Source organism: Vidua chalybeata, chromosome 23 (assembly GCF_026979565.1).
Source record: "Vidua chalybeata isolate OUT-0048 chromosome 23, bVidCha1 merged haplotype, whole genome shotgun sequence".
Classification (NCBI taxonomy): domain Eukaryota; kingdom Metazoa; phylum Chordata; class Aves; order Passeriformes; family Viduidae; genus Vidua; species Vidua chalybeata.
This window is the reverse complement of record NC_071552.1, coordinates 3619239-3646797: the sequence shown is the minus strand read 5'-3', so window position 1 is coordinate 3646797 and position 27559 is coordinate 3619239. Positions and strand designations below refer to the sequence as shown.

General features: G+C 48.9%; 1 protein-coding gene across 3 annotated transcripts in view; it reads right to left on the bottom strand.

Moving 5' to 3' along the window:
• The window catches only part of LOC128799145 (protein Aster-B), a 50593-nt gene that overhangs the window by 6283 nt on the left and 16751 nt on the right, over positions 1-27559 (bottom strand). For 2 of the 3 annotated variants that reach the window (XM_053963277.1, XM_053963278.1), the window contains exons 4-18: positions 18771-18855; positions 16611-16714; positions 16147-16242; positions 15721-15801; positions 12794-12909; positions 11316-11472; positions 10549-10738; positions 9533-9676; positions 8821-8939; positions 7373-7515; positions 6689-6792; positions 5689-5892; positions 5095-5185; positions 2445-2552; positions 679-796 (exon numbers count right to left, since the gene is read on the bottom strand). In XM_053963277.1, coding sequence (XP_053819252.1) covers positions 679-796; positions 2445-2552; positions 5095-5185; positions 5689-5892; positions 6689-6792; positions 7373-7515; positions 8821-8939; positions 9533-9676; positions 10549-10738; positions 11316-11472; positions 12794-12909; positions 15721-15801; positions 16147-16242; positions 16611-16714; positions 18771-18855 — 1860 coding nt within the window. Of the gene's footprint in view, positions 1-678; positions 797-2444; positions 2553-5094; positions 5186-5688; positions 5893-6688; positions 6793-7372; positions 7516-8820; positions 8940-9532; positions 9677-10548; positions 10739-11315; positions 11473-12793; positions 12910-15720; positions 15802-16146; positions 16243-16610; positions 16715-18770; positions 18856-21079; positions 21337-27559 lie in introns of those variants that run through there. The other variant, XM_053963279.1, reaches the window with a different exon arrangement.

The following is a 27559-nucleotide window of genomic DNA, read 5'->3' as shown; positions in this document are numbered from 1 at the left end:
CACCTGTGTGACTAGCAGGACAGTGCTGAGGAGCCAAGGAGGCTGAAGTTTGTCCTTATCTACACGCAGGTGACCTGCTGGAAGTGTCTGATAAGGACATGGATTAGCATTCCCCAAGTTCTCTCTCCTGAGGGGAAAGCAGCTCACATTTAGGGACTTACGAGGGAGCAGCTCTCATTTCTGGCCTGTGCTCTCAGCAGCCCTGTGTGCTTTTAGGGAGCACACCCTGAAATTCCTGGACTTATGAGGGAGCAGCTCTCATTCCTGGCCTGTGCTCTCAGCAGCCCTGTGTGCTTTTAGGGAGCACACCTTGAAGTTCCTGGCTTTGTGCTACGAGAGCGTGCCCCCTTCCTCCCTGAAAGCTGCATGTAAATCCAGGGTTCAGCTCAAACCAGTTTGCTCTCCAAACTGGGATGACAGATTAGATACCAAATGTGCCAGTATCAGGTTTTTGGCCCTGTAGGGTTCTCTCCTTGACGTGCATGGACCCCTCTGACGGGAGAGAGCAGCCGTGGCCCCCTGTGACAGCCCTTGTGGTACCCACCAGCAGCAGGAGATGGATCTAAAGGAGCTGGCACACCTGAGGGCTTGTGGTGGAAGCAGGAGATGCTGAAGGAGGGGGAGCAGGACTGGGAGGACACCCTGGTCACAGCCCTGCCTGCAGCTGTGCAGTCTCACCTGGTCCAGGAGCATCACGGAGGATTTGATGATCTCGCGCCATTTCTGCAGCTCTGAGTCGTGGTACTTCTGCTGGGACTCCAGCAACTGGGCCCACTCTGTCTGAGACTGGGGTAACCTGCCACAAAAACACAGGCAGGGATCATAAAATCACAGTTTGTAAAGAGATTTCCCTTGCACAGAATCCCCAGGTTGGAAGAGACTTTCAAGGTCATCAAGTCCATCCCAGCCCCAACACCTCAACTAAACCCTGGCACCCAGTGCCACATCCAGGCTTTGTTAAACACACCCAGGGATGGGGACTGCACCACCTCCCTGGGCAGCCATTCCAGAACTTTATCACCCTTTCTGTAAAAAACCTGTAAAAAAACCCAACCTGTATTTCCCTTGGTTCCCTTGGTGTATTTCCCTTAAGGCTGTGTCCTCTGGTTCTGTCAGTTCCTGGAGAAAGAGCCCAGCCCCAGCTGAGCACAGCCACCTTTCAGGGAGTTTAGAGAGTGCTGAGGTCAGCCCTGAGTCTCCTTTTCTCCAGGCTGAGCACCCCCAGCTCCCTCAGCCGTTCCTCACAGGGTTTGTGCTCCCAGCCCCTCTCCAGCCTCGTTGCCTCCTCTGGATGTGCTCGAGTGTCCCAAGGTCCTTCCCAAACTGAGGGGCCAGAGCTGGGCACGGCACTCGAGGTGTGCCCTCAGCAGTGCCCAGCACTGGGGCAGAATGAGCTCCCTGCTCCTGCTGGCCACACCACTCCTGACCCAGGCCAGGAGCCATTGGCCTTCTTGGCCAGCAGGGCACACTGCTGGCTCACGTTCAGCCGGCTGTCAGTGCCCCCAGGTCCCTTTCTGCCTTTATTGTGAGCAATTGCTGCTCTGGCTCTGTTTTCCAAGCCTTTCCCTTCAGGCCCATTTAAACCCCCAAAGCAGAACTGAGGGGAGGGGAATCAGGACAGATGGAAGCATTCCAGGTGCTTGGATGGATTCAGGTGCTTCCACAGCAATCGTGGCTGCAACACAAAAATTACCCACGTGGAGCCACCCACATAATTCCAGCACTTGCACATCGCACTGTGCAATCAGGATGTAAGTTCTGTACTTAAATAATATGGTAGTAGTCTAAAAATCACCAAGAGCACCACAGAAAGATAAAATCACCTAAAGTATCTATAATCACTTAAAGTATCTATCTGAGGAGTAGTAGCAGGGCCGGTATGGGGAAGATAGTAGTTCTCTTTCCTAATGAGGAAAAAATGATACAAATAGGGCAAAAAATTCCAACACAGTGGTAGCACATGGCTATGAATGCTTGAAGTGCAGCAAGGGAGCAACTGGGACTCCAAAAAAAGGACACAAGGGGACAAAAACACCTCAGAAAAGTGGATGCAGGATGTTCTCAGCCTCTAAAAATAGACCAGAGATCATTCAGGCAGGACATCTGCATCCACACCTTCCAAAACACAAACCTGACAGACCGTGTGTCCCAGGCCCAAATTCTCCTCTGATACAAAGGGATCATTCTAAGCTGCTGCTTCCCATACAGAGGGAAGTGTGGCCATCAAAGGAGGGGAAGTGACCTCCTCAGCCCAAAATTGCTGAACATTTATTCACAGAGCATCCTCTGTGGCCTTAACTCTGCTCTTCAGCTGCAGGGGAGATGCACACAGCCCTTCAGCTTCACCTGTTTTACCCAAAAGTGAGAGCCCGGAGCTCTGGTGTGACAGGAAAGCCTCTGACACCCAGGAAAACCAAGGAGAGCCCCAGCAGGTGTGGCTGTACCTCTCCTGCAGCCTCAGGCCCTGCCACGCCGTCAGCGTCTGCGTGGTGTACTCCAACATCCAGAGTTTGTAGAACAGCATCATGTTGAGAATGACCAGCAGCACCAGACTGCAAGGAAAGCAAGAAAACAGCCACTTCAGGAGCATCCCACAGCTCACTGCTCACCAGGAGCACCTGGGACAACACCCAGCCTTCAGGAAGGTGTCTGAGGCCCAGTCCATGCTGTGAGTGGGGATTTAATCTGAGTGAGCACCCAAAACTTCACCTCGTGGAGGAAATGTGTGAGCCAGGAGGACAGACAAGACAGACAGAACAGGCTGGGTGAGTGGATGCGCTGAATGCAGAGAAAGGGAGGGAAATGGGAGAGTAAAGAGGTAAAAAAAAGAGAGAGACAGTACCTGAAACAGATCCTAATGGGAGCAGGGAAGAGAAAAGACGGAGCAGCTGCAGGTTAGAAACGGACTGACACAAACTGGGCTGGGAGGGGGAGGCTCAGACAGTGCAGGAGGTACGGGGGGAAAGGAGCAGAGGGAAGAGAGGCAGGAAGGACAGACAGGGATCCGTGAGCCTGCACTGCTGGTGAAGTGCCCTCAGCACAGCTGAGCTCCTGGGGACAGCAGGTGGCTGTGCAGGCACTGACACACACACGGTGCTCACATCCTCCCTTCCCCATCCCAGAGAGGCACTGACACACACACAGTGCTCATACACACACAGTGTTCATACACACACACAGTGCTCATACACACACACACACAGTGTTCATACACACACACAGTGCTCACACACACACACAGTGTTCATACACACACACAGTGCTCATACACACACACACACAGTGTTCACACACACACACAGTGCTCACACACACACACAGTGCTCACACACACACACAGTGCTCACACACACACACAGTGCTCACACACACACACACACAGTGCTCACACACACACTGCTCACACACACACACACACACAGTGCTCACACACACACACAGTGCTCACACACACACACACACAGTGCTCACACACACACAGTGCTCACACACACACACACACAGTGCTCACACACACACACAGCTCACACACACACACACAGTGTTCACACACACAGTGTTCACACACACACACAGTGCTCACACACACACACACACACACAGTGCTCACACACACACAGTGCTCACACACACACACACACACACAGTGCTCACACACACACACAGTGTTCACATCCTCCCTTCCCCACTCCCAGTGAGGCACTCACACACACACACTGTTCACATCCAGCCTGCCCCATTCCCACCCCAGCACTGGGAACACACCCCAGCCAGGCCCTGCCCAGCTCCTCTCACCCCCACCACGCAGGGGGGCATTTCTGCTCCTCCCCAGGAAGAGATTCCAAAATGCCAGGCTGGTGCCTGGCTCTGAATAGTGCAGTTATTTTGCTGGAAGAATGGCCCACTATGACCAGATCAGTCAGGCGGATGGCAACTGGCCAGAGGAATATTCTGGCAACATCACAGAGGGTTCTGTGACCCAAGTGAAGCTGTCAGGAGACGTTGGCACAAAGCTTTGGTACCTTTGTGCTATGTTCTCATCATGACAGAACCTTACACCACCTCATTCATCACTGGCTGGGTGCTGCTGCAAATCTCAGCATCTGTGCCCCCTCTGGGACCAGGGAACACACAAAGGAGCTCACCTTGAGCTGTCATTTCAGCCCTGAAATCCCAGCTTCTCCCCACCTCTCTTTCTCTCTGAAAGCCAGGTGGAGCTTAAGGAAAAGCTGAGCCCAAGTCAGAAAAGCCTGGATTACTGCTTTAGACTGCTCTGCTCCACAGCACTGCCCAGTGAGCACTGCAGCACTAAAGGAAGCCTGCTGTCAGCCCAAGGGCAGAGGAACAGTAAAAACACTGAGTTTGGGTATTAAACTGAGCCACAGGGACGTGAGGGGCCCATTCCCAGCTCACTTGGAGAGCACATCCCACCAGTCCTGAAAGGTGTGGCAGGAAAGACCCAAACCAAACAGATCCTGCTGCTGAGCTGATGAAATCACTCCAATCCCTCGTGCTTCAGCTGTTTCTTTACTTATTGTGCAGAAATCTCATCTCTCAAGGGTCCAGCTGCTTTCTGGCTGTACCTCTCATCAAAATCACTGCCCAGTACCAGACATGGAAAGGTTTTGCCTGACCAGATGTGACAGAATCCTCACAGACACTGAGCCCTGTTGGGGTAGCCCAGTGATTCCCAGAGAGCTTTGCACAGTCACTGTCCATGACAGCACTGGTGTGTCAGCAATTAAATCACTTGTTTTAAATTAGCCACACACACACAGCTTCTATGTGTCATTAAAAATCTGTAAACTGCATCCCTGAAGTAAAAGAAATAAAAAATGCTTATACTTGTTGGATTTTTTCTCTTGTAGGTATTGAGTCGTCTCTTCTTGCACAGCTGCCTCTGTCCTGATTGTCACTGTCCCAGACAGGTCCCAGACCTGCCTTTAGGACACCCAGAACAGACCCATACTTGGCTAAAACAAGGGCAAAACCGAGGGGAAAGGAGAGAAGGGAGCACAGAACTCCAGGAGCACAGATAAACCAAAGGTGTTTAATGCTGGCTGGGAAGGAAAGCAGAAAAAAATCATCACTTACACAAAGCTGATGACAAGGAGCAGCTTGGAGACACTCTGCAGGTGGAAGCCACTGGGGCTCTCCTCAGGGATGTGCCGTGTCTGAGTGGAACCTGAGGAGATGGGATGCATTTGGGATGGGAAACAGGGAAGGGCAACCCTGACGCTGTTGAGCCAGGGACGGGCGAAATGACTCGCACGGTTTCAGAAGGCAAAATGAGCCTTTATTCAAAAGCACTTCTCTCTTTTATAGAGAACATCGTGAACATTCATTCCATTGGTCTTAAAGTAAAAACATTTCACCTGATTGTTACACTGGACTTAGGTCAGTGTGGTAGAACAGATCTAAAAACAATGTGAATGGAAAGCAAGATAATTGATTGTTTATAGATTGTTAATAGATAAAAGATAATAGATTGTTTACATTCCTCTGGGACTTCTTCCCAGGCTTAGCCTGGCAGAAATCTTTCTCTTTGTCTCTCTGACTGAACTGAGAATTTCCACACAACCCCTGCTCCTCTACCCACCCCTCCACCTCACCCAAACAACCCCAACACTGCCCCTCTGTGACAACACCCCTGTTTGTCCCCATGCCCAAGGCCCTGCAGCTGCTCACCTGCCACGTGCTTGATTCGATGGGCAACCTCCTCGTCCGTGGGGGTGGTCACGGGGCTGAGCACCTCCTCCAGGTGTGGCACCCTCAGGTGGGCGTGGGCGCGTTTCCGCCGCCGCACCGTGGATTGCTTGCTCACCTTCTCTTTGGGGGATTGTCTGTGCACCTCAGCCAGGTACGTGCTCTCTGTTTTGGTCAGCTCGCTCTCTGCAGCACCAAGGGGGAGCATTAGAAGTGTGGCTTTGCAGAGAGAGAAAGGTTTAAGCCCTCTGCTGTGATGCCTTAATTTATTTTATTTCATATTTTAGGTATTATTTATGTTAGTTAATGTTTTAGTTATTATTTATTTTCTATTTTCCATCTATTTGTAACCCTGCAGTTCTTTAGTGTAGAACTCCAAACTCCACACCCAGTGTGAGCTGCTGCTTCCCCATTTGGGGCAGACACAACAATTCCTCTCCAGGCCTGGCAATCAAGGACCCCTCACTGCCTCAGGCCTGAAAGATGGAAACAAAAGTGAGTTGGGGGAGCAAACTTGGGGTAAATGACTTCATTAGCTGAAGCTGTAATTGGCAGATTCACCCCCAAAATGCAAATGGACCAAACTTATAAAAGTGTGAAACCTGTGACCAGTTGTCCATTTTTGGGTGTAGCCCCTGGGGGGCTTCATCTGCCCTAAATGTACCTGAAGACCCTTCAATAAATAGAACTGCTTTTTATTCTCTTGATTTTGTCTGGCCTCTGTTTTTAGGCAGCCCCAAAAAGGGCATCAGCTGGCAGAGTCTGAGAGATTTGTGCTCCACATTCCTTGCCCCTTTTACCAAAATTTGACCCCAAACTGCTGGACAGGGAGCAGGATTTGATGCCCTGATTAATTCCAGCAGGTAATTTATTCCAGCTGTGGTAGCCCCTTTTGTAAGCCACCCCAAGGCTGGATCACTCTGCCCACTCGCAGGGAAACACGAGTGCCACTGTCATTGCCCACTCTCATTGCCACTCTTACCCAAGTGACGGAAATAATCTTCCAGGCCGCTCCAGAAATTCTTCTCAATGAAGGATTTCACCAGCCCCCAGGGCTGTTTCCTGTAGCGTAATTCTGTGGAAACCCTGTGAGGAGGAAAAGGTCAGTCATTCCCCTGGTTTTGCTTCCTGGGGGTGATGTCAATTCACCATCTTTGTCAGTGTAAATCCAGGAAATAATCATGTACACTGCTATTTCTGGAATGCTCTCAGCCCTTCACGTTTCCAGAGGAGAAGCACTGCTGGAAAAGTCATTCCAAAGGCAGGAAGAGCCTCTCCCAAGAGTACTGCAGGGCCACTTGGCAGACATTTGGATTATTGAAGTCACACAGATATAGCTTTGCCCAGTGCCCAATTCCTCTGTTTAGTCCCAGGAAGTTCATCCTGTGCTTATCACAGTCTGCAGTGATAACAGGCTCTGCAAACCCCTGCATCCAAGAGAGAGGCAAGAAAAACCTGTAAATCCTCTCCCTGATGCAGCTGTAACTCCTCTGCACTGATGTCAACCCAGCAGGTGAAAATCCTGCCCCGACTCTTGGTGACAGGAATGTCCCAGCAACAGGACAAAGAAATAACCCCCTCAACCCCTCCTGACACATCCCAAACAGCAAAAAAAAACCTTCCCAAAGGTGCCTTTTGCCCATCATTCACTCCCCAGGAGAGGTACCTGAGTCGGCTTTTGTTTCTGGCGACACGAGTCAGCGTGTAGCGGTTAATGGTGTAGAAATAATCGTGGTAGGGGACGTCGTGAGTTAGCACCTCTGCATCTATGACATAGCACTCGCTCTCCTGGCTGGCTTTGTACATTGTCTGCAGGAAAAACAGCGTGCAAGGCAGCTCTGAGTGTGGTCAGGATGCTGCTGGGAGAGACTGGCACCTCCAGCAGCACTTTGCAAACAGGAGACACCCCCACGCCCCAGCCCCGCCTCTGCAGCTCTGCTGTGAGCAGCTCACCCCGAGGGGAAGGCAGAGGAAAACAAGGGTTTCACCCAGGTGCTTCTCATGGGCACATTTTAGAGAGGGCATTCAGCTCCTGCCTCCAGGATTTTGTAACAGAGGTGTTACACACAGTGCCACGTGGGGACCTCTCCAAGTAGAGCCTCTCTTCTGGTGTCTGCCTTGTCAGGGACCCACCTGAGGTTTTAGCATAAGTTCTAGCTAATACATTTTCTGGCATACATGATTCTGTGATTCTAAACACCATAAAAGCACATTGCTTTCTTCTTTTAAGTGCTTCTAATGTGCTTTTCCCTTTGCTCCAGAGCAAAGCTCGCCCAGAGGACAGACAGACAGTTCAGCACAGATCCCTGGACAAAGCACGGCTTTCCTGCAGACTATTCCCACTCAGCTCTGCAGTGGGGGACACACAGGGGGTGCCTTGGTTCTTGAGCCAAACTCAGAATTAAATTTGTTTATCTGAGAGTGGGCTGTTCCCTTTGTTCATCCCATTGCTCTTTCTTTTCCTTTCTGTTCCCTTCACCCTTCCTGCCCTCCAGCACCTCTCCTCACAAGTCCCACCTTGCTGCTGGCATCCTCCTCTCTGAAATGTGCTGCTCAGACCCCTTTTCCTGGCTCCCTCTTAGCAATCCCTGAAGCTCACTCTCAGTATTTACCCTTGGCCACTTGAACACATCTCTGGACATGGAAAGATGCTTTTCCTCCCTGCTAGATACAGCCAGCCTGCCTCTTCCCAGTGCATTGCAGATTTTCCCTTTTTTACCTTTTTAAAGAGATCGTCTCACTGTCCTCACCACAATAAAAAATCCACAACACCCTGCAGGGCTGTGAGAAGGACTGGTCAGGCAGTATCTGACTTCCTTGAGTAATATCTGCTGGGCTGAGCACAGCTCAAAAAACACCAGTTTGGGTGAGAAAAACACTGCCTTGTTCACAAACTCAGCTGCTTTTGGGAGGAAATTTGTGCTGCTTTCACTACAACCCAAATGTCACTGTAAGATTAACTATTCACGGCTGCAGTGATACTGGGCAGCAAGTTAAATCAAGGAAATGTGAACAGGAAAATGGACAGGGATAATGAAAACATGCTTAGGACAAGAAGATAACTCTCAGAGAAGTTCCTACCAAGCATCCCAGCCCTGCTCCACTGTCACCTACCTGGGTCTCAGTGACTGTGGCAGTTTTGGGGGCCAGAGGGTTGGTGAGGGTGATGGTGTACAGGATCACTCTGGTCTGATTGCCATTTTCCTCCTTCTTCCAAGGGTGAAAGATAATATCTGAGAGGACAAAACAACACTGCGGTCAAGTAACTGGGGAGGGATCCCTGGTCAGTCCCCTGGGGAAAGGCATAGCCATATAACCAAGCTGGGGATGGGATTTCCTTCCCCTTGGGGAGCCTGGCTGCTCTAGAGCTCAGCTGAGTGTGAAACAAAGGGCTTCTGTCCTAAAAGTGAATATTTTCCCCTCTTTCAAGTGCAGGGAAAGGGGGAGAGCCTGGGGATTTACGTCCTTTAGCAAGCCTACAGTTACAGGGAAGGGACTATGACATGCCAAGGGATTCTCTCTGCAGCTCTGTCCGTGTCAGGTGTGGAGCTTTTCCCTCACTCTGTTAAGCCTTGAACAGAAGATGAGGCCTTAGGTGATGATAAAAAATAAGAAAAACAGCTTTTTCCATAAAAAAAGCTGTTCCAGCTGTTAGAAGATGAAAACAAATGGGCACACAGGTCCTGCTGCTTTTGGCTACCGCCAGCACAGGCCACGTTATCCCAAAATCTGCTCAGAATGTCACCCAAGCAGGCGACATTGTACCTCCAAGGCAGAGCCCTTCCCCCTGCAGGCCTGGGCAGCTCCAGCAGCAGCAGCAGCTCACCAGAGAAGCGGCGCTGCTCCATGAAGTCCCTCTGGAACTGGGAGTCCGTGAAGAGCAGGTCGTAGAGCTTGTCCACGCTGAAGTTGAACACCTCGTTCACGTACTGGCGGCCGTTCAGGTCCTCGTAAAAGGCTTGGACTTCCCCTGTGGGGAAAGAGAGCCTCAAGGTCCAGCCAGGACCCTCCAGGGTGATCAAAAATGTGCTTCCACAGCACCAGGACTGCAATATTTCAGAAGGAACCAAAAGGAAGGACTTCAACTGATGCCTCTGGTTTGAACTTTTCTATTTTTCAGATTCTGTGCTGCTTCAGTGTGTGGGTCTGGGCTTCACATGAGGGGATGCTGAGCTCTGTGCACAGAGCAGGGAGACAAAACAATTCCTGCTCCAGCTGGGCACCAAGGACAAATGATCCAAACCTCAGGCCCAAGAGCACAAACAGCGTGGGCTGGAGAGAGAAAAACAAGCAGGATGGGAGTGCCTGGGCTAAAGCTGGAATGGGACAATGAACTGCAAGGTGCAAATGGAGCAGAGCTGATCCCAGTGAGAGCCCCCGGGAGCACTCGTGCATTTTGGGACCATTTTGGTTCATTTGGGTTCATTTTGGGACCATTTTGGTTCCTCTTGGGTGCAGCCCTGGCTGGGCTCTGGTGCTGCCCAAGGTGGATCCATGGAGGAGATCCTTTGAATAAATCCCTGCTTTATTCTGTAGCTCTGCCCAGCTCTGCTCTAGGCCAGCCTGCACAAGGCAACACAACCCTTTTCCTGCACTGACCCCAGGGCAAGAAGTTGGGACATCAGAAGGGATAATTAATTACACAGCTTATTTTAGGGACACACAGAATTTTTAGGCACATCCTGAAATGTAAACACATTCACTTTCTGCAGCCCACAACGGGAATTCTTTGCATCTGCAGGGTCCAGAAAAGGCTTTCAGTTGTCACCACCCCACTCCCTCATGGGGAAGGAAGGGACAAGGCTGGAAGTAGCCCTGATGGAGTGGCCTTTCCCCACGTACCTTCATCGTGGGTGTCTGAGGAGTCACTGAGCTCTGTGGGAATGTCTTCATTGTCATTGAAGTCCAGGGAGGGAGAGTTCACAGGGCCAATGATGTCGATCTTCTCTCCCATGATGTTGGCAATGCCAAGGTCTTTCTCCACAGGACTCTCTGCCACTGCCTCCTCCTCTTCTGGGAGCACTCCATCGAACTGCAGCAAGGACAGGGCACAACAAGGGCAAGATCAGCACCTGCAAATGGCCTTTATTTCAAAATACCTCACATCTGTGAGCTGATTTCTGAATATCTGGCCTTGACATATCTGGAAATTAAATAGAGAGAGGAGGACATTTGCCATGCATTGTTTGTAAAACCTCCTTTCAAAAAATCAGTGTCCAAGCTCTGGACACCACCAGGATTTTTATTTAGACAAACACAATATTGTCCAATACTGGTTTTCCTCCTGAACAAGCTGAAAGAACCTGAGGCAATATCTAAACAAGGTCTGCTCTGCCATAATACCAGGAGGGTACACAGTGTTTTCCAGGGAATAACTGAAGGCAGGGAAGAAATTATAACCCTTTTATATTCAAAACTTTTCATCCAGAAGTATAGAAAGGAAAACGCTCTTGCTGCTGAGAGTCCCAGTGACAAAATCCCTGAGCAAGGACTGAAATCAGCAGCAGTGGAAGAGGAGCTGGAGGATGAACAAACCTCATACGACCCACAGGGTGCTGGATTTCAGGGGAAAAAAAAATTCCTGCTGCCAGAAGAGGGAGAAAACTCACCGAGGCTGGGGCTTCACTGCTGCCTGTGGAGGTCAGCGTGCTGGCAGTGACAGATTTCTTTGGCAGCTGAGGGCTGGCTTCTGGCTTGGCCTCCATGCTGCTCTTGGAGGAGCTGTCGTTGACTTCATTCTCCTCCACGGGGATTTCTTCGCAGTAGCTGGGACGCCACAGAGAACACAGGTTTTTATGGTTACCCCTCTCACAACAGCTACAGCTGCACACACAGAGCAAGTGAGAATGTTTCTATGAGGTTTCCAGGCTGTCCAGAAGCAGGAATGGCTCAGTGCAGAAGAGAGCGAGCCCCAGTTTTTAGGGTGTTTATACTGGGACTGTAAGGCATCAGCATTTTCTGGCCATGCAACACTGCCTGGCCTTGTGGCCAGTGGGGTGCTTTGGCATTTCTAGAATTGCTCAGCTGGCTCAGCAGGCATTTCAGTCCCTCCCAGTGGTGCCTTAAGTTTTAGCTTTTCTATTTTTCAGATTCTGTTTTAGTGTGTGGGTCTGGGCTTCACATTATGGGATGGTGAGCTCTGTGCACAGAGCAGGGAGACAAAACAATTCCTGCTCCAGCTGGGCACCAAGGACAAATGATCCAAACCTCAGGCCCAGGAGCACAAACAGCGTGGGCTGGAGAGAGAAAAACAAGCAGGATGGGAGTGCCTGGGCTAAAGCTGGAATGGGACAATGAACTGCAAGGTGCAAATGGAGCAGAGCTGATCCCAGTGAGAGCCCCCGGGAGCGCTCGTGCATTTTGGGACCATTTTGGTTCATTTGGGTGCAGCCCTGGCTGGGCTCTGGTGCTGCCCAAGGTGGATCCATGGAGGAGATCCTTTGAATAAATCCCTGCTTTATTCTGTAGCTCTGCCCAGCTCTGCTCTAGGCCAGCCTGCACAAGGCACCACCAGCTTCCATGAGGAAATGCTCCACTCCCAGCTTTTTAGGCATCACACACTCCAGAGCCCCGACTTTGCCAGGTCCCAGATCTGTCAGGACAGGCAGCATTTGGGGCATGAGCACACCCTGCTGTGGCAGCAGCTCTCTGGCACAGAGAGCAGGCATAGACTTCCCCAGGCATTTTCCTGGGGAAGGCTGTGAGAAGATCAGAGAAAAGAATGAGAAACAATTCTTCTCTCCACTTGCTGCACCTGCTGTGGTGCACGTGTGGAATGTGTCGTGGGGAGTTGTTTACCAAAGGGTGATTTCTTAATTGGACACTGGATGGTGTTGGGATGGATTGACCAATTAGGTCCAAGCTGGATCGGACTGGCCGTAAGGGCTACTGAGTTTCTTAATAAATATAGAATAATATAATATAAAATGGTATTATAAAGCAATTATCAGGCTGCTCTGGAGCAGATTAGATTAGATTAGCAGATTAGATTCCTTCTAATCATGGAGTCAATGCTAATTATAACCCAGCCGGGGGCCTGTGGTGACACCCTGCTCTCCTGGCAGAGGGCTCAGCCCCCCACACTCACCCCATGGTGTTGAAGTCATCGTCAGGAGGCACGTAGTCTTCATCATCGCTGGTCAGCCCCAGCTCGTTGCCGTAACACTGGTGGACAAAGTGCCAGAGCTCCTTCGGACACAGAGGCTGCAACGGGGGGACAGAAGGTCACATCTGTGCAGCCAAGGATACCAAAACCCACTGAAAAACGGCAATTAGCACTGCCAGGAGCACAGGCCTTGCCCTGAAAGGAGAACCGAGATTCTCATACTTGAGGTGAGAGCCCTGCTCTGGGCTCTGCTCTGTGAAATTCCATTTTATGGACTTTACTAATATTTAATTTTAGCACTTATTTATTTATTTAATAGTTCTATATTTATATTTTTTTATAATTTTATATTTACATTTATATATGTATATGTAGATATGTGCAATATGTAAAATATTAGAAACACAATAACTATCATATTTATAAAATTATAAATATGTCATATATATATTTATATATGTATATGTTATATTTATATATAAAAATATAAATATTATATATTACTATATATTATGATATATTAATTATATATTATATATTATATATTATATATTATATATATGTTATATATTTTATATTATATATTATATATCATATATCATATATTATATATTATATAATATATATTATATACTATATATTATATATTATATATTATATATTATATATTATATATTATATATTATATATTATATATTATATATTATATATTATATATTATATATTATATATTATATATTATATATTATATATTGTATATTGTATATTGTATATTATATGTCATATGTTATATGTTATATATTATATGTTATATGTCATATGTTATACATATTTATATATTTTATATATAAATATATTTATAGTGGTATTTGTATTAATATAAATATGTAATTTATATGTTTTATAGTGATATTTTAATGTTTTAAATATTCATTTCAAAATAATATATTCTCAATACATTTTATAAAAATGGATCATTTTATTATAAAGATACTCAAATATAATAAATGTTATAAGACATAAATTAAATGTAATGGATTATGTATATAATTTTACACATTATATGTAACACAAAATATATACAAGTATATTATATACTATATATATAATATATAATCATATATATGTTAAAATATAATTATATATAATATATGCCATTATATGCATATATATGGAAGCACTAAACTGCATTTCCCTCCACAGCTGCTCTTCCCACCTCTTCTGCTGTGCCTCTGTTTAATGTCTGCAGCTCCACTAAACCCCAAGATTTATTTAAGAGTTTTTTTTTTCCCTCTCCCCTTCAATTTTTTAAATTAAAGCTGCCTGAAGGATCCCAGCTGCAGGGAAAACGATCTAAACCAGCAATGAATAAAAACATTTCCTGCTGCAGTTTGGAATCAAAAGGAGTTTGTGTCATCAGACACCCCTGTGAAAAGTAAAAAAAAAAAAAAAGTAAAAAAGAGAAAATTAATTATCCAGAGCATTGAAAAAAGCCCAGATTTTAGGGATGCAGGTCAGTGATCAGCACATGACTGTGACATGAGGCTCTGAAAAATGGGGCAGGAAAACTTGTGATTTAAAGATGTGGTACAGGGATGAAAGGGGATTTTTACCCCGAAGAAACTTATGACCAACGACAAAGATTTCTTGGTAATGAGGGGAAACAAACCCAGTGAACTTTTTCTGAGTTGCTGGCTTGAATTTCTTCCCATAGTAACTGCATGGGATAAGGCAGGAATTTTTTAATCTAGCTCCCCACAGCAGCAACAAAAGCATGGGAGGAAAAAAAGCCTCTGATGAGGAACTTTGATCCAGAGAAATCTTGACTGTTCCACCTCCTTCCCACACACATCAACTCACATCCATGTCTTATCAGGAAAACTGCACTCAGCTCTTTCTCCCCTTTTCCTGCCAGCCACGGATCCCACATTTGGAAAAAAGAGCTCTGGAAGTGCTTCCTGTGTTTATCACCCTCTGTCTCAGCTCCCATTTGCCCTGACCTTGAGAGCAAGGGCTCTGAATTTCCTTGGCTGCTCAGGTTACAAACACAGGCTGCCCAAGGCAAGGTGATCCTTTCTCCTCCTAAACCCTAGCCCAGTTTTTGGGACAGGGTATTGCGAGTGCCTCATTCCTCCAGCAGGGTCTGAATTCCAGCCAGGACACCCCGAAATGTTGGGAGCACTGTAACATCAGGGTTAGTGCTGCAGGAGGCCAGAAATCCCCTCCCCACTGTGGAACAGACACTCGGATCAAATCCAGGATTTACAGGGCCTCTGGCACAGCAGGAGCAGATTTATTAGATTTATTTTAAAATCTAAATTTTATAGATTTATTTTAAAATCCAGCCCACTGAGCCCTCACCCAGGGCACCCTGCACCCACAGCTGCTCTCCCTTGGATTTGGGATGCCCTGAGCACTCATTTTCTGTCCTGTCTGGACCTCCACACTCCTGGAGCACTACTGAGAGCTCTGCCTGCACAGTGAGTTATTCCTGCTGCTTTTTGAACTGCTTGCTTGAGGGCTCTTCCACTGTGGAATTACAGACTTCCAAAAAAAAAAAAAAAAATTCCCTCCTGAGACCCTGATTCCTCAGCAGAGGCAGAGTGGCACCTACTGTGTGTGATTTACCCCAGGAAATCGGTGATTTCCCCCAGAAAATTGGTGATTAACCCCAAAAAACAGGTGATTTATCCCAGAAAAGGGGTGATTAACACCAGAAGAAAAAAAAATTCCCTGCAAAAAGAGGGAATTGCATCTGCAGTCATGAGCTTGCTCTGCCTAAACACTTGTGTTTAATGTCCCTGCTGCCCAAAACCACCTGTGTTTGCTGCCCCTAGGTGTTTGTTCAGTCAGAAGTGATGCTCCTGCCCACATCCATCCCAGCCCAGCTCTGAGCTTTCTCTCTGTACCTTGTCAAGCAGAGCATTCTGCCAGAGTCTGAACATCATCATGTACGTCCTGTCTCGAGCCCCAAAGGAAGTAAAAAAGTGCTGGATGGGGAGAGAGGGAGAGAAAAGTCAGCTCAGAAAATGCCAAAAAACAGGAGAAGAACACACCAAGGCTGTTTGGGGTGACGCTCCAGCTGGAGTGAGCCGTGCATACAGCACAGAGTGAAGCTCATGGAGAGGCTCTCACCAGGGAGTGAGCACTGAAACAGCTCTGTTAGAGACGTGCTGCTGCAAAACCTGGGTATTTCACCTGGCCCCACACCCCCCATCTGAGCTCCAGCCTCAGCCCAGCTCAGCACAAGCCCTTTTCCCATTTTGGAAGAATCCCCCACACTCCCAAGTGCCCTGCCAGCCACACAGGGGTGGCCTCAGCCGTGTGGGATGTACCTTTTCAGTGTCAGTGCAAACTTGGATGGCATTGGGAATGAGCCGTGCTGTCTTCTCCTTGGTCATGGAGCAGATGTCCTTCAAGCGAACTGTCAGCTGCACCAGGCAGGGAAAAACACCAGGAAAGGGAGAAATTGATGAGAAAGGCAGCAGAAGAGCCCTTCCTAAGGCACTGTGAGCACAGCCCCAGGGCCAGCAGCACAGGGAGAGCCTCACCAGTGTCTCCCAGGCAGGGAAAAACACCAGGAAAGGGAGAAATTGATGAGGAAGGCAGCAGAAGAGCCTTTCCAAAGGCACTGTGAGCACAGCCCCAGGGCCAGCAGCACAGGGAGAGCCTCACCAGTGTCTCCCAGGCAGGGAAAAACACCAGGAAAGGGAGAAATTGATGAGGAAGGCAGCAGAAGAGCCTTTCCAAAGGCACTGTGAGCACAGCCCCAGGGCCAGCAGCACAGGGAGAGCCTCACCAGTGTCTCCCAGCGGAAGATGTTGCTGTAGAAGCAGATCCAGTTCTCGGAGAGGTAGAGGCGGCCCTGCAGGAGAATGTCTCGCTGGAGAGCACATGAGTAATCTGTGGGAGGACAGCACGTGGTCAGTGAGGGGCAGAAAAGCCACAGATGCCACCGATGCCTTAAGATTTTTGTGTTTTTCAAATCCTGTGCTGCATTAGTGCATGACTCTATGCTCCATATAAAGTGTAGTTAGCTCTTCACGTTTTAGTCAGACAAAATAATTCCTCTGGGCCTGAAACTCAAGGACACCCTACAGCCTCAGGCCTCAAAATGTATAAAGTGGAGTTTAGTTTATAAAGTGGAGTGGAGTTTATAAAGTGGAGTGAGTTTAGTTTACAAAGTATAAACTGGGGTTTAGTGGAGCAGCAGACATTAAATAGAGGCACAGCAGAAGAAAAAAGAATTGGGAAGGGAAGAAAACTGGGGGAATATGACTTCATTACCTGAAGCTGTAATTGGACAATTAACCCCTGATATGCAAATGGACCAAACTTATAATTGTCTGAAAAACTCGTGACCATTTTGGGTGCAGCCCCCTGGGGAGGCTTTGACTACCCTTAATGTACCTCAAGGCCCTTCATTAAATAGAACCACTTAATAAATATATGCTTTAAACTTTGTCTGGCCTCTGTTTCTAGGCAAGCCCAAAATAAGGCATCAGGAGAGCCTAAAGGTGAGGATGAGCATCAAGAGAAATCAACCCAGCAAGGCAAAGGCAGGGCCAGCAGGAGCTGAGCCCCAGCTGCTGCCTGCCCACTGGGCTGTTTCCTCCCAGGGCTTGTCACAGGCAATCTCTGTCCCTGACTGATGATCCTGCCTTATCAGCTGCTCACTCTGCAGCATCCCACGTGCTGTTTCCAGATTTCATCTGTCTCTTCCTTTCTGCCTCCCGGCGTCACTGTGCATTTCCCCCCCAGGTCCAGCAGTGTGGGGCACAGGAGGGGATCACCACTCATGTAAGGCACAGGAGCTGCGAGGTGAGGTTTGGGAAGGGCGGTCATGTGTGAGCAGGGATGTTGGGAAAAAGGGGAGGAAAAAGGGAGGAAAAGATCACAAAATCCCCCACCAAATGAGGAAAACCCATCAGAAAATGCAAAACCCATTGGAAATGGGGCTCTGCCTGTGCTCCAGGCTTGTCAGTGGCAATGTCTGGAGATGAAAGGAGTGAGGGATTTCTCTTTCCACAGGAACTGTGGGTCTGCTGGGAGATAAACCCAGCACTGAGAGCTAAAATAAACAAAGGGAAGGATCCCATTGATGAATGGATGAAAAGAATGAGAGAGATTTGTCTTTCCAAACAAACTGTGAGTCTGCTGATAAAATTGGACACTGAGAGATGAAAGAAACAATGGGAAGAATCATAAATTCCATAGGAATTCCACTGATTAACAAAAGGAAAAGACAAAAAAAAAAGGGGGGGTACACATTAGAAGGGTGTTTGTAGTAGGGAAGTCTGAACCTCTCAAGTACCTCAGCCAGTGGGGAAAAGAGAGGGAAATGTGCCTGGGAAATTGGGATAAAAAGGAGGCTGCATCCCCTAAAAATTGGAGAGACCCCAAGGGAAATGCCCCATGGCCTCTGCCTTTATTGGAATAAAGTTACAGGACTCCTCTGTCTCGTTTTTGGTGTTAGGGGATGAATTTCTCTGCCAAGAACTAAAATCTGGCTGGATATGTGCTGCTCTCCTCCCCAAAGCTCCACGGGGGCTGCCCTTACCTGTCACTATTGGACATAAAATGAGCACACAGAAGTTTGGTAAGTTTAAAAGAGAAAAAGACCCAGTTTTATTCAAACATTTGGTATTTATAGAATTCTAAAGGTGACCATGGATTGGAGGATGGAATTACCACTTCTCTAACTACACTTGTCTAAAGATCAATCATTTCTCTCCACCCACAGAGAGAGAAATATGTAAACTATTCTATGAATATGAGAATATGTAAATATGTGAATATGTGAATCTGTAAACTATTCACATGAAATTGTGTGGGAACTCTGACTCTGAGATATGTTAACATTATCAGAAGGTTAAAAAACGTTTTATGAGAACTTTAAAACTTTCAAAAGAACTATAAAAGAAAACTTAACACTTTTAAAAACCAGGGCTGCCCTTACCTACGATGAGGCGCTCCGTGTCCGGGAGCTGCTTGAAGAGCTTCCTGAAATCCTCGTTCCGCTGCTTGTACGTGGGGCTCAGCACCTGCAAACAAAAAGGGCTGGTGAGGAGAGGGGCAGCCAGGGCAGCTGGGACACCGAGTGGGGAAAACAGGGACACCTCGGGGACACCAGGAGAAGGGGGGGCAAAGCATTTAGGAGCTCCCAGCCCAGCCCAGCCATGGGAGGGTTTGGGCTTTAGGGCAGGGAGTGGGAGGAAGAGGAGAACCTGGCTTGGGAGAGCAAGTCCAGGCTGGAAAGGCTGCAGCAGAGAGGAATTCTGTCTGCCTGCACGCTGTCCAAGGTAGGACGTGTGCTCAGGCACCTGCCTAATGCCAGCCACCGTGCAGCTACCCCAGGAAATGGGGGATTCACCCCAGGAAATGGGGGATTCACCCCAGGAAATGGGGGATTCAACACAGAAAACATGTGATTCAGCACAGAAAATGTGGGATTTATCCCAGAAAATGGGGGATTCACCCCAGAAAATGGGGGATTCAGCACAGAAAACAAATGGTTCAGCACAGAAAATGGGGGATTTATCCCCGAAAATGGGGGATTCAGCACAGAAAATGGGGGATTCAGCACAGAAAACAAGTGATTCAGCACAGAAAATGGGGGATTTATCCCAGAAAATGGGGGATTCAGCACAGAAAACAAGTGATTCAGCACAGAAAATGGGGGATTCAGCACAGAAAAGGGGTGATGTACCCCAGAAAATGGGGGATTTACCCCAGGAAATGGGAGATTCAGCACAGAAAATGGGGGATTCAGCACAGAAAATGGGGGATTTATCCCACAAAACGGATGTTTCAGTGCAGAAAATGGGGGATTCAGCACAGAAAAGGGGTGATGTACCCCAGAAAATGGGGGACTTACCCCAGAAAAGGGGTGATTTACCCCAGAAAATGGCTGACTCAGCACAGAAAATGGGGGATTCAGCACAGAAAATGGGGGATTTGCCCCAGATAATGGGTGATTCACCCCAGAAAATGGCTGATTCAGCACAGAAAATGAGGTGTTTGCCCCAGAAAACAGAGGATTTACCCCAGAAAACAGGATTCAGCACAGAAAATAGATTTACCCCAGGAAACAGGTGGTTCAGCCCAGAAAATGGGGGATTCACCCTAGAAAATGGCTGATTCAGCACAGAAAATTGGGGATTTACCCCAGGAAACAGGTGGTTCAGTCAGAAAATGGGGGATTCACCCTAGAAAATGGGGGGTTTGCCCCACAAAATGGGTTGTTTGGCCCTGCCAGAGGAGCTTCAGCAACCACTGTCACCGAGAGCTCAGGATTCCCCGTGCCCACCCCTCTCCCCGGCGAGACCACTTCACTTCTCAAAAGACTTCTCAGTTCTCAAAATCCTCCAGAAAGGTTCTCCCAGGGCCTGAACCGTGTCCTGCCCTTGTTTTGTGCCCTGGCCTCAGGGAACTCGGGGCTGGAGGGACATCAGGCTCCTCTCTGGGGTTTGTGGTGACAGCCCCACACCTCCACACCCTGTGCCAGCTGCTCCCCACAGCCACAACTCCTTCTGCAGGCTTCAGAAGAGAGGCAGCTGCAAATCCACATCTGCCAGAGAATCTGCAATGTTCTTTCTCCCACAAATGCAGAGAAGAAGCCACCTGGGGTACAACATTTTCCCTCTTTATCCAACAATCCAGAGGCACTGATCTCCTAGGGCAGAAATGTGGGAGTGTTCCAGCAAGGGCCCCCAAAAATCTGAGATTAGAAAAGGCAGTTTCTGCTTAAGAATGGTGGTGGAGCCACAGGGGTGGGAGGAATACAGAGTTTATTTAGAATCAGCCTCACAGCGCTGCCAAAAGCTGTCAGATCACAGCAGATTTGATGTTGGTTGTCAAATCACAGACAACCCCTCGCCCCCAAAAGCATTCCCTGTTCCTCACAGCAGCTTAGTGGACTAGAAACAGAATATTCCAACACTTGCTCCAGCCCCCTGGGCCCAGAGGAAGGGATCTCACTCTGAGTAAAACCTGCCAACCAGCTGATGACAGAAATATCAATTGTACTTACCAAACTCCCAGCCTGAACATCTGGAAAAGATCTTGGTCTGAGATGGGCTCCAGCAAGAGCCCAAGCCCAAGATTTCCAGGAACAAGCAGACAGGATGGGGACGGAGTGGGGAAAAGGGATTACAATCCCTGCAGGGCTGAGCTTTGGGCTCAGCCCTAAAGCCTGTCCTACCAGAGGCTCTGCTCAGCCCCGGCAGCTCTGCCAGGGTGCAAACAGGTCAGTTTAGAGACACTCACAGCTGGGATTTCATCAGGTCCAGGGCTGGCATTTCCTCGAGAGAAGTTCACAAGTCCCTCTGGGTCCCACTGCAGCCATGGCAGATCTTGATCCAGGAAAAGATCCCAGAGGGAGCCACACTCCAGCAGGGAATCCATCTCCTTCCCTCGGCCCTGCACAGCTCCCCAGCTCCACTCCTGACTGCTCTTCCTGCTCCCACTGCTCCCTGTTTATGTCCAAAGGCGAGAGGGGTGCAGCTTGGCAGGAGTTTGGGTGAGTTCAGGTGCCTTCCCCTGCTTTCCTGCCCACATCCAGCTCGTCCGAGGCAGCCCCGAGGATCTCAGCGAGGATTTGCCCTCCAGAGCACTTTTCCCAGAGAGGCTCATCGGGGTGACTGTGCTGCTGGGCACCCTCTGTGCTCTCCTGCTGCAGCCTCAGCAGCTTCTTGCTGTGGGCATCCCCTGCAGGAGCCCTGGCAGGTGAGAGCAGGGCAACACAAGCTCCCAAATGTCCAGATCTGAGCCCAGACAGCTCCGGCCGCCGGCCCCGCTGTGACACACGCGGCTCCCAGGAGCCGGCAGGAGGCAAACAGCTCCGAGCTCAGCTGTCCCCTCTTTGGGAGCACAAAATCAGCGATTCTGCCTGCTCAGGCTCTCCCCTGCAGTCCCCCTCTGCTCTCAAAGGCAGCCTCAGTCTCTGTGTTTCTCATGGAAGGGGCGGGCGGGGAAGATCCCAAAATGACTCGCACATGCTTGGAGTCACTGGAGCTGGGGAACTCTGGCGGCCAATGCCCTGCAGTAACCCAGCCCTGCCTCCCAGCAGATGTTTCCTGTCATGGAAAGTTGCTGCACAGAGTGTGCTGGGGAGGCTGAGGGGAGCCTGGGACTTGGGCTCCTGTCCCACTCCCTGCAATCCCCAGCGCCGACTTTGCTCTCCCAAACACAGGTGGGCTCCTATTGATCTGCCCACGCTGACTGGGACAGCAAATATTTCTGATATTCTAGTATTTAGGAACATCTGAAAGAGACAATTGGCTGGTGAGGGGCTGGGAACACAAACCCTGTGAGGAACGGCTGAGGGAGCTGGGGGTGCTCAGCCTGGAGAAAAGGAGACTCAGGGCTGACCTCAGCACTCTCTAAACTCCCTGAAAGGTGGCTGTGCTCAGCTGGGGCTGGGCTCTTTCTCCAGGAACTGACAGAACCAGAGGATACAGCCTTAAGCTGCACCAAGGGAAATACAGGTTGGATATCAGGAAAAGGTTTTTTACAGAAAGGGTGATAAAGTTCTGGAATGTTCTGCCTGGGGAGGTGGTGCAGTCACCATCCCTGGGTGTGTTTAACAAAGCCTGGATGTGGCACTGGGTGCCAGGGTTGAGTTGAGCTGTTGGGGCGGGTTGGACTCGATGATCCTGGAGGTCTCTTCCAACCTGGTCATTTTGTGATTCTGTGTCTTTTCACTGCTCAGGTCAGTTAAAGGAAGAAGAAAAATATTCAGGCATGTGATAGATAAAATTAAAGGCTGTGGCTGGGAGGAACCAGCCATGGGAGGCCCACAGAGGCAGAAATCTGAGGGGCTGCACCACTCCTGGGTGCATCTCTGAGCCCACTCTTCTCCCCCAAAAAACAGGATTCTCTAGGATTCATTCATTAGTCAGGTCACTTTGCAAATGAAGGGCTGAATGAACTCCCTGCAGGTCCGGGGGATTGCCTGGGGTGCTGGCACTCCCTGTGCCCCTCTGCCCTGCGTCCCAGCCTCTCTGCTCCCTGCCCAGGTGCAGAAGTGCCCGGGCAAGTGCCCACAGCAGAGCACCAGATCTGCTCAGCTGCGAGCAAACTCTGAAATAAACCCCTCACTCTTGCAGAACTGAGCACACAGATCTCAAAAAGCACCAAGCAGCCAACCCAGCCCCTGCAGAGGCTCTGCTCTGCTCCAGGCCAGAGCAGCAGTTTGCCCATTGACAAGCTCTGTCTGCTCAGCTGCACCCCAAAATTACTGGGGCACAGAGGTGTCTCCATTCAGCACTGCAGCAGTCTGCACCCCAAGATGAGGGATTGATCTAAAAAAAAACATTCTGTAGCCTGTGATGGACAAAGAATTGGCATTACAGCCACCTGCACTGCTTTACTGAATGGCCCTCTTGGCTGGAAACTCCAAATGGGATTGAAAAAAAAAAACCACCCAGGCACCTGTGCTTGCCGAGGTGGTGCCAGCAGTGATGGGAAGAGCTGACCTGGAGCTGGAGGCAGCAAACATTAACTCCACTGCAAACACGGGGACGGGACAGGATGGCACTGCCGAGGTGAGGGAGCAGCTCCCTGGGGAAATGGGGACACAGGGGTCACTCCCCGTGGTGACATCTCCCTGTGGTGACATCCCCGTTCCACACGAACAAATCCTCCACGGGAAACTTCCAGCAAATACTGCTGGGGGAAGGGACAGGACAGAGAACACAAAACCTGAGGAATGCTGAGTCTTGGAGAGCACAGAAAACAAGGAGCAGAGATGGCACGAGGCACAGAGGAGAGGGGGAAGGAAAAGCTCGTCCAGTTTTCATGACTGATGGGCTTCTGTGATTTACACTGCCTCTGGGAAACTACTGGAATAAACAGAGCACGTTTCCTGCTTGTGTGGGAGGGTTTAGACCCCACTGACAGCAGGGCTGGTGTGAAAAACCAGCAAAGAAAGTGGCCACCTGTCCAACAGCACCTCCTCTAAACCCACTCTGGTTGCTCAGATTTTCCATCTTTTTCCTTTTTCTCCTTTTAAAAGTGAATGAAAAGCAGAGGAAGGCGCTTCGAAGTAATCACTGGGATCTGGGCTGGAAAATGGGTCTGAGTTCATCATCACACAGGCTTGCACTAAATGTTTACTGCTAATTTAGTGCCTCTACAACCCAGCAACTGGTAATCCACACGCTGAAAGTCATGGAAAACCTGACAGGGTGAAAAGTACTTGAAAGGCAGGGAGTTAAACACTGCTCCAGAAATAATCTGATGAAATGGTTACTGGGAGTTAAAAGACGATTGTGCTGATTTACAGAGAAAAGGGGAAAATGTGACAGGATGAGAAGCACCTGAAAGGCAGGGAGCTAAACATCGCTCCAGAAATAATTTGGTGAAGTTATTACTAGGAGTTAACCATTATGAAATGGCTACTGGGAGTTAAAAGATGGTTGTGCTGATTTACAGAGAAAAGGGCTCTTCAACACCTTGCTCACTCATCAGGCCTGGGTTTTTGCATCAAACTCATTCCCATGATTGCTGCTGCTGAGGGAGGCTCACCTGCCACCCCTGGGAAAGGTGTTCCTGATGCTCTCCCCAAAATGAGGCACAATTCCCCTCTGCCTTTATAGGGAACGTTTTACTCTTTCAGCAGCTGAGTTTCCTTTCCTCTGTGGCATCCAAGAGCAGACACAGCACTCTGAGACCAGCCAGGGCTGATTTCTCATCAGTCTTGTGATGTCTGGGTATTCTTCAGAAGCTCGAGAGCTGCTCAGAGTCCCCCACAAAGGCCCTTTGCAGCAACACAATCCACGACAGATCCTCAGCCAGCTCCTCCTGCACACGCTTCCCCTGCATTTCCCCAGAGGAAAACTCTGGCCTCTCCCCTTTACCTGCCTCCCCACTGGCATTTTGGGTTTATTTTTGAGACTCTGAGCTCCTGCCAGGCTGAGGGCTGCCCTGTGTGCACAAATTTGTTGGCAGAGCTGCAGGAGCAGGGCTCCTGTGCCACTCCCTGCAATCCTCAGTGCAGACTTTGCTCTCCCAAACACAGGTGGGAAGGACTGGGCTCCTACTGACCTGCCCACACTGACTGGGACAGCAAATATTTCTGATTTGCTAATATTTAGGAACAGCTGAAAGAGACAATTGGTGTCTTTTCACTGCTCAGGTCAGTTAAAGGAAGAAGAAAAATATTCAGGCGTGTGATAGATAAAAATAAAGGAATACAGAGCAAGGCGGACCTTGGGATGTAAATGCTGAAGTGAAAACATCATGGATTTAAATCTCACCTCTTCCCTGGTGCCAACTGTGTTTTCTCTAACTTTTCAAGTTCATCTTACTCATTCTCTTTTCCAGAGCATCCTCTGGATTCTCCTGATGCCTGGTGCTGAATTTAAGAAGCAAGCCTTGCTGCAGAGAAGCAGAAATGCTGCACAATAATGAGACACACGCCCTAATTTGGGAACAGGGAAGTAGAAGGATTCACAGCCCAAGTGAGGCAGAATGGGGCAGGAAAACCATGGCAGATTTGCCAGGCTCAGGGACACAGAAATGAGAGCTCTCCATGGTCAGAATGGGGCCCTTTGCCCAAAACCCAGAGAAAAAAAAGAGAGAAGGAGAGAGATTTTATCCCTGGCAGCAAAATATCTCCAGTTTGTCTCTCATTTTAATGGCATCTGCTGGGTGACAAGTGTCTTCTCCCAAGTGTGGAGTTACTGACACCCCCACAGACAGAGCAGCTCCTCCTCGGGGTCCTCAGGGAAGCAAAACACCAATTTCCCACCTCTCAGAGCACCTCAGGTGTGCAGAGTAAGGCACATCTCTGTTTCAGCAAACAAAACTACAAAGGAAGCTTAGCTTTAAGGCCTGAGGTCTATTTTTATGAACTCTTTTTAAAATAATAAATGAATTAACAATAATTCACCATGCAGACACAAAACCCAAAGCAGACACTACTGATTGTTAAACCACAAGCGACCAACAGATTTTATCCCCCTACAAACCACAATATTTCCAAACCAAAGTCTCCATGTACACAATTCCTCACTAAAGGCATGAGAAGCACCTCAGGGACTTTTCCTTTCCTTCTGCTCTTCCACCACGAGGACAAGAAGTCAAAGCAAACCCCAAAATTCTGGGTTTTATTCCCAAACTGGGGTTCCCTCCTCAATCTCACCGTGCACCTGCACCAGTTTGCATTTGTCCTCTGCAAAGCCAAGCAGAGAAAGCACAACCAGAGAGAGGGGCAGCTCTGCCAAACCAACCCATGACCTCACTTCACCCCTCTCCTCCCACTTCTCCACGGGGCAGGGATGGCAATCCCAAAAAAAGCACTGGTGGGATCGACAGGAGGACACACAAGGCAGGAGAAGTTGGTGGCATCTTAAGGAAAAAAAAAAGAAAAAAATAGAGAAAAAGGAAATCCAGGAGAGGGGAAAGGGAGGGTTCCAACTGGCAAAGAGGAATGCAGTGTTCCAGAGACAAAAAGACCAGTTAAAAGCAGCAAAAAAATGAAGAAGACTGGCGATGCCCTGCAGATCTTTGAGGCCCAAGTGCTCTTTTAGGGATTATTTTTTGGGTTGGGTTTGCACAGTGCCTGGCACCCAGGGCTGCTGAGCTGGCACACAGAACAGTGTGGAGGGTGTTTGCTCTGGGCACGGAGGGGTTTGTGTAAAATGAGAGCAGGGGAAAGTGAGCAGAGGAAATGGTGAGGTTGCATGAAGAGGCAGATTCCACTGATCCATTTCTAGAGCTGCCCTCAGAGGGGAGAGGAATGGAGGAACCAGAATGGTCCAAATGGCAGAAAAATCCTGCCTGGAAGGAGCTGGCAGAGAAGGGAAACTCTATCAAGGAGATGCATTAGCAAATTTTTACTGGAAATAACACTGCCAAGTAGGACTGACTGACTTCCTGGAGTCGGTGGCTCATCCATATTTTCACACTGCTGCTTTTATCTGGCCAGAATGTCTCTGCTAACTAGAAAATGGGTTTGGTTTGTTTTGTTTACAAAGGAAAATAATGGGGTGGAGTGGGGAAAACCACAAAAAAATGCAGCCAGTGCTTACTCTCCGGATGTACTGTCTCTCATGCTGAAAATATATGGAGGAAAAACAAGAGAACAGAAAGATAAGATAGAGAGGACATGAAAACACAAGAGACCCACAGAAGCAGAGCACAGCAAAGCATCATGCAGCAGGGAATGGAGCTCAGCAGCTACAGGCAGAAGCAGTAAGAGCCAAAGTCACCTCTAGCCTGGTGACAGCCAGGGTTTGGCAGCAGCCAGGTCAGACTGGGGCATCTGCTCACAGTCCTTATCTGCCACTTCTCCACCAGTTTGGCCCACCTTGGTTTGTGTTTTATTCTTAAAAGAAAACATTCTTATTCTTTTATTCACTGCCTCTGTCCCTCTCTGCCTCTGGGGTCTCCTCCTGCCCGTGCTGCTCACACCCAGCAGGTTCCTAACGCTGCCTCTCCCCTCTGTCAAACCTCACCTCGCTGTTTCAGCCAAAATCCCACATTCTGCTGCCCCCATCCTGCAGGAGGGCAGGAATTGTGGCTGACCATGGATGGCTGCTGCATTTGCCTATGGCTACTTCAGAGCCTCGAGGGTGGGGGCCCGACTGTGCAAAGGTGACACCGACTTTGTGCCCAGAGCAGGGCCCCTCGTGCTGGCAGAACAAAAAAACACCAAGGCAGAAGCAAAGGGTGCTTGGTGTTTCTCTGGGGTTGGTAGAAAATAATTCCTCTGTGGTCCCCGCACCACCCTGAGAGATACAA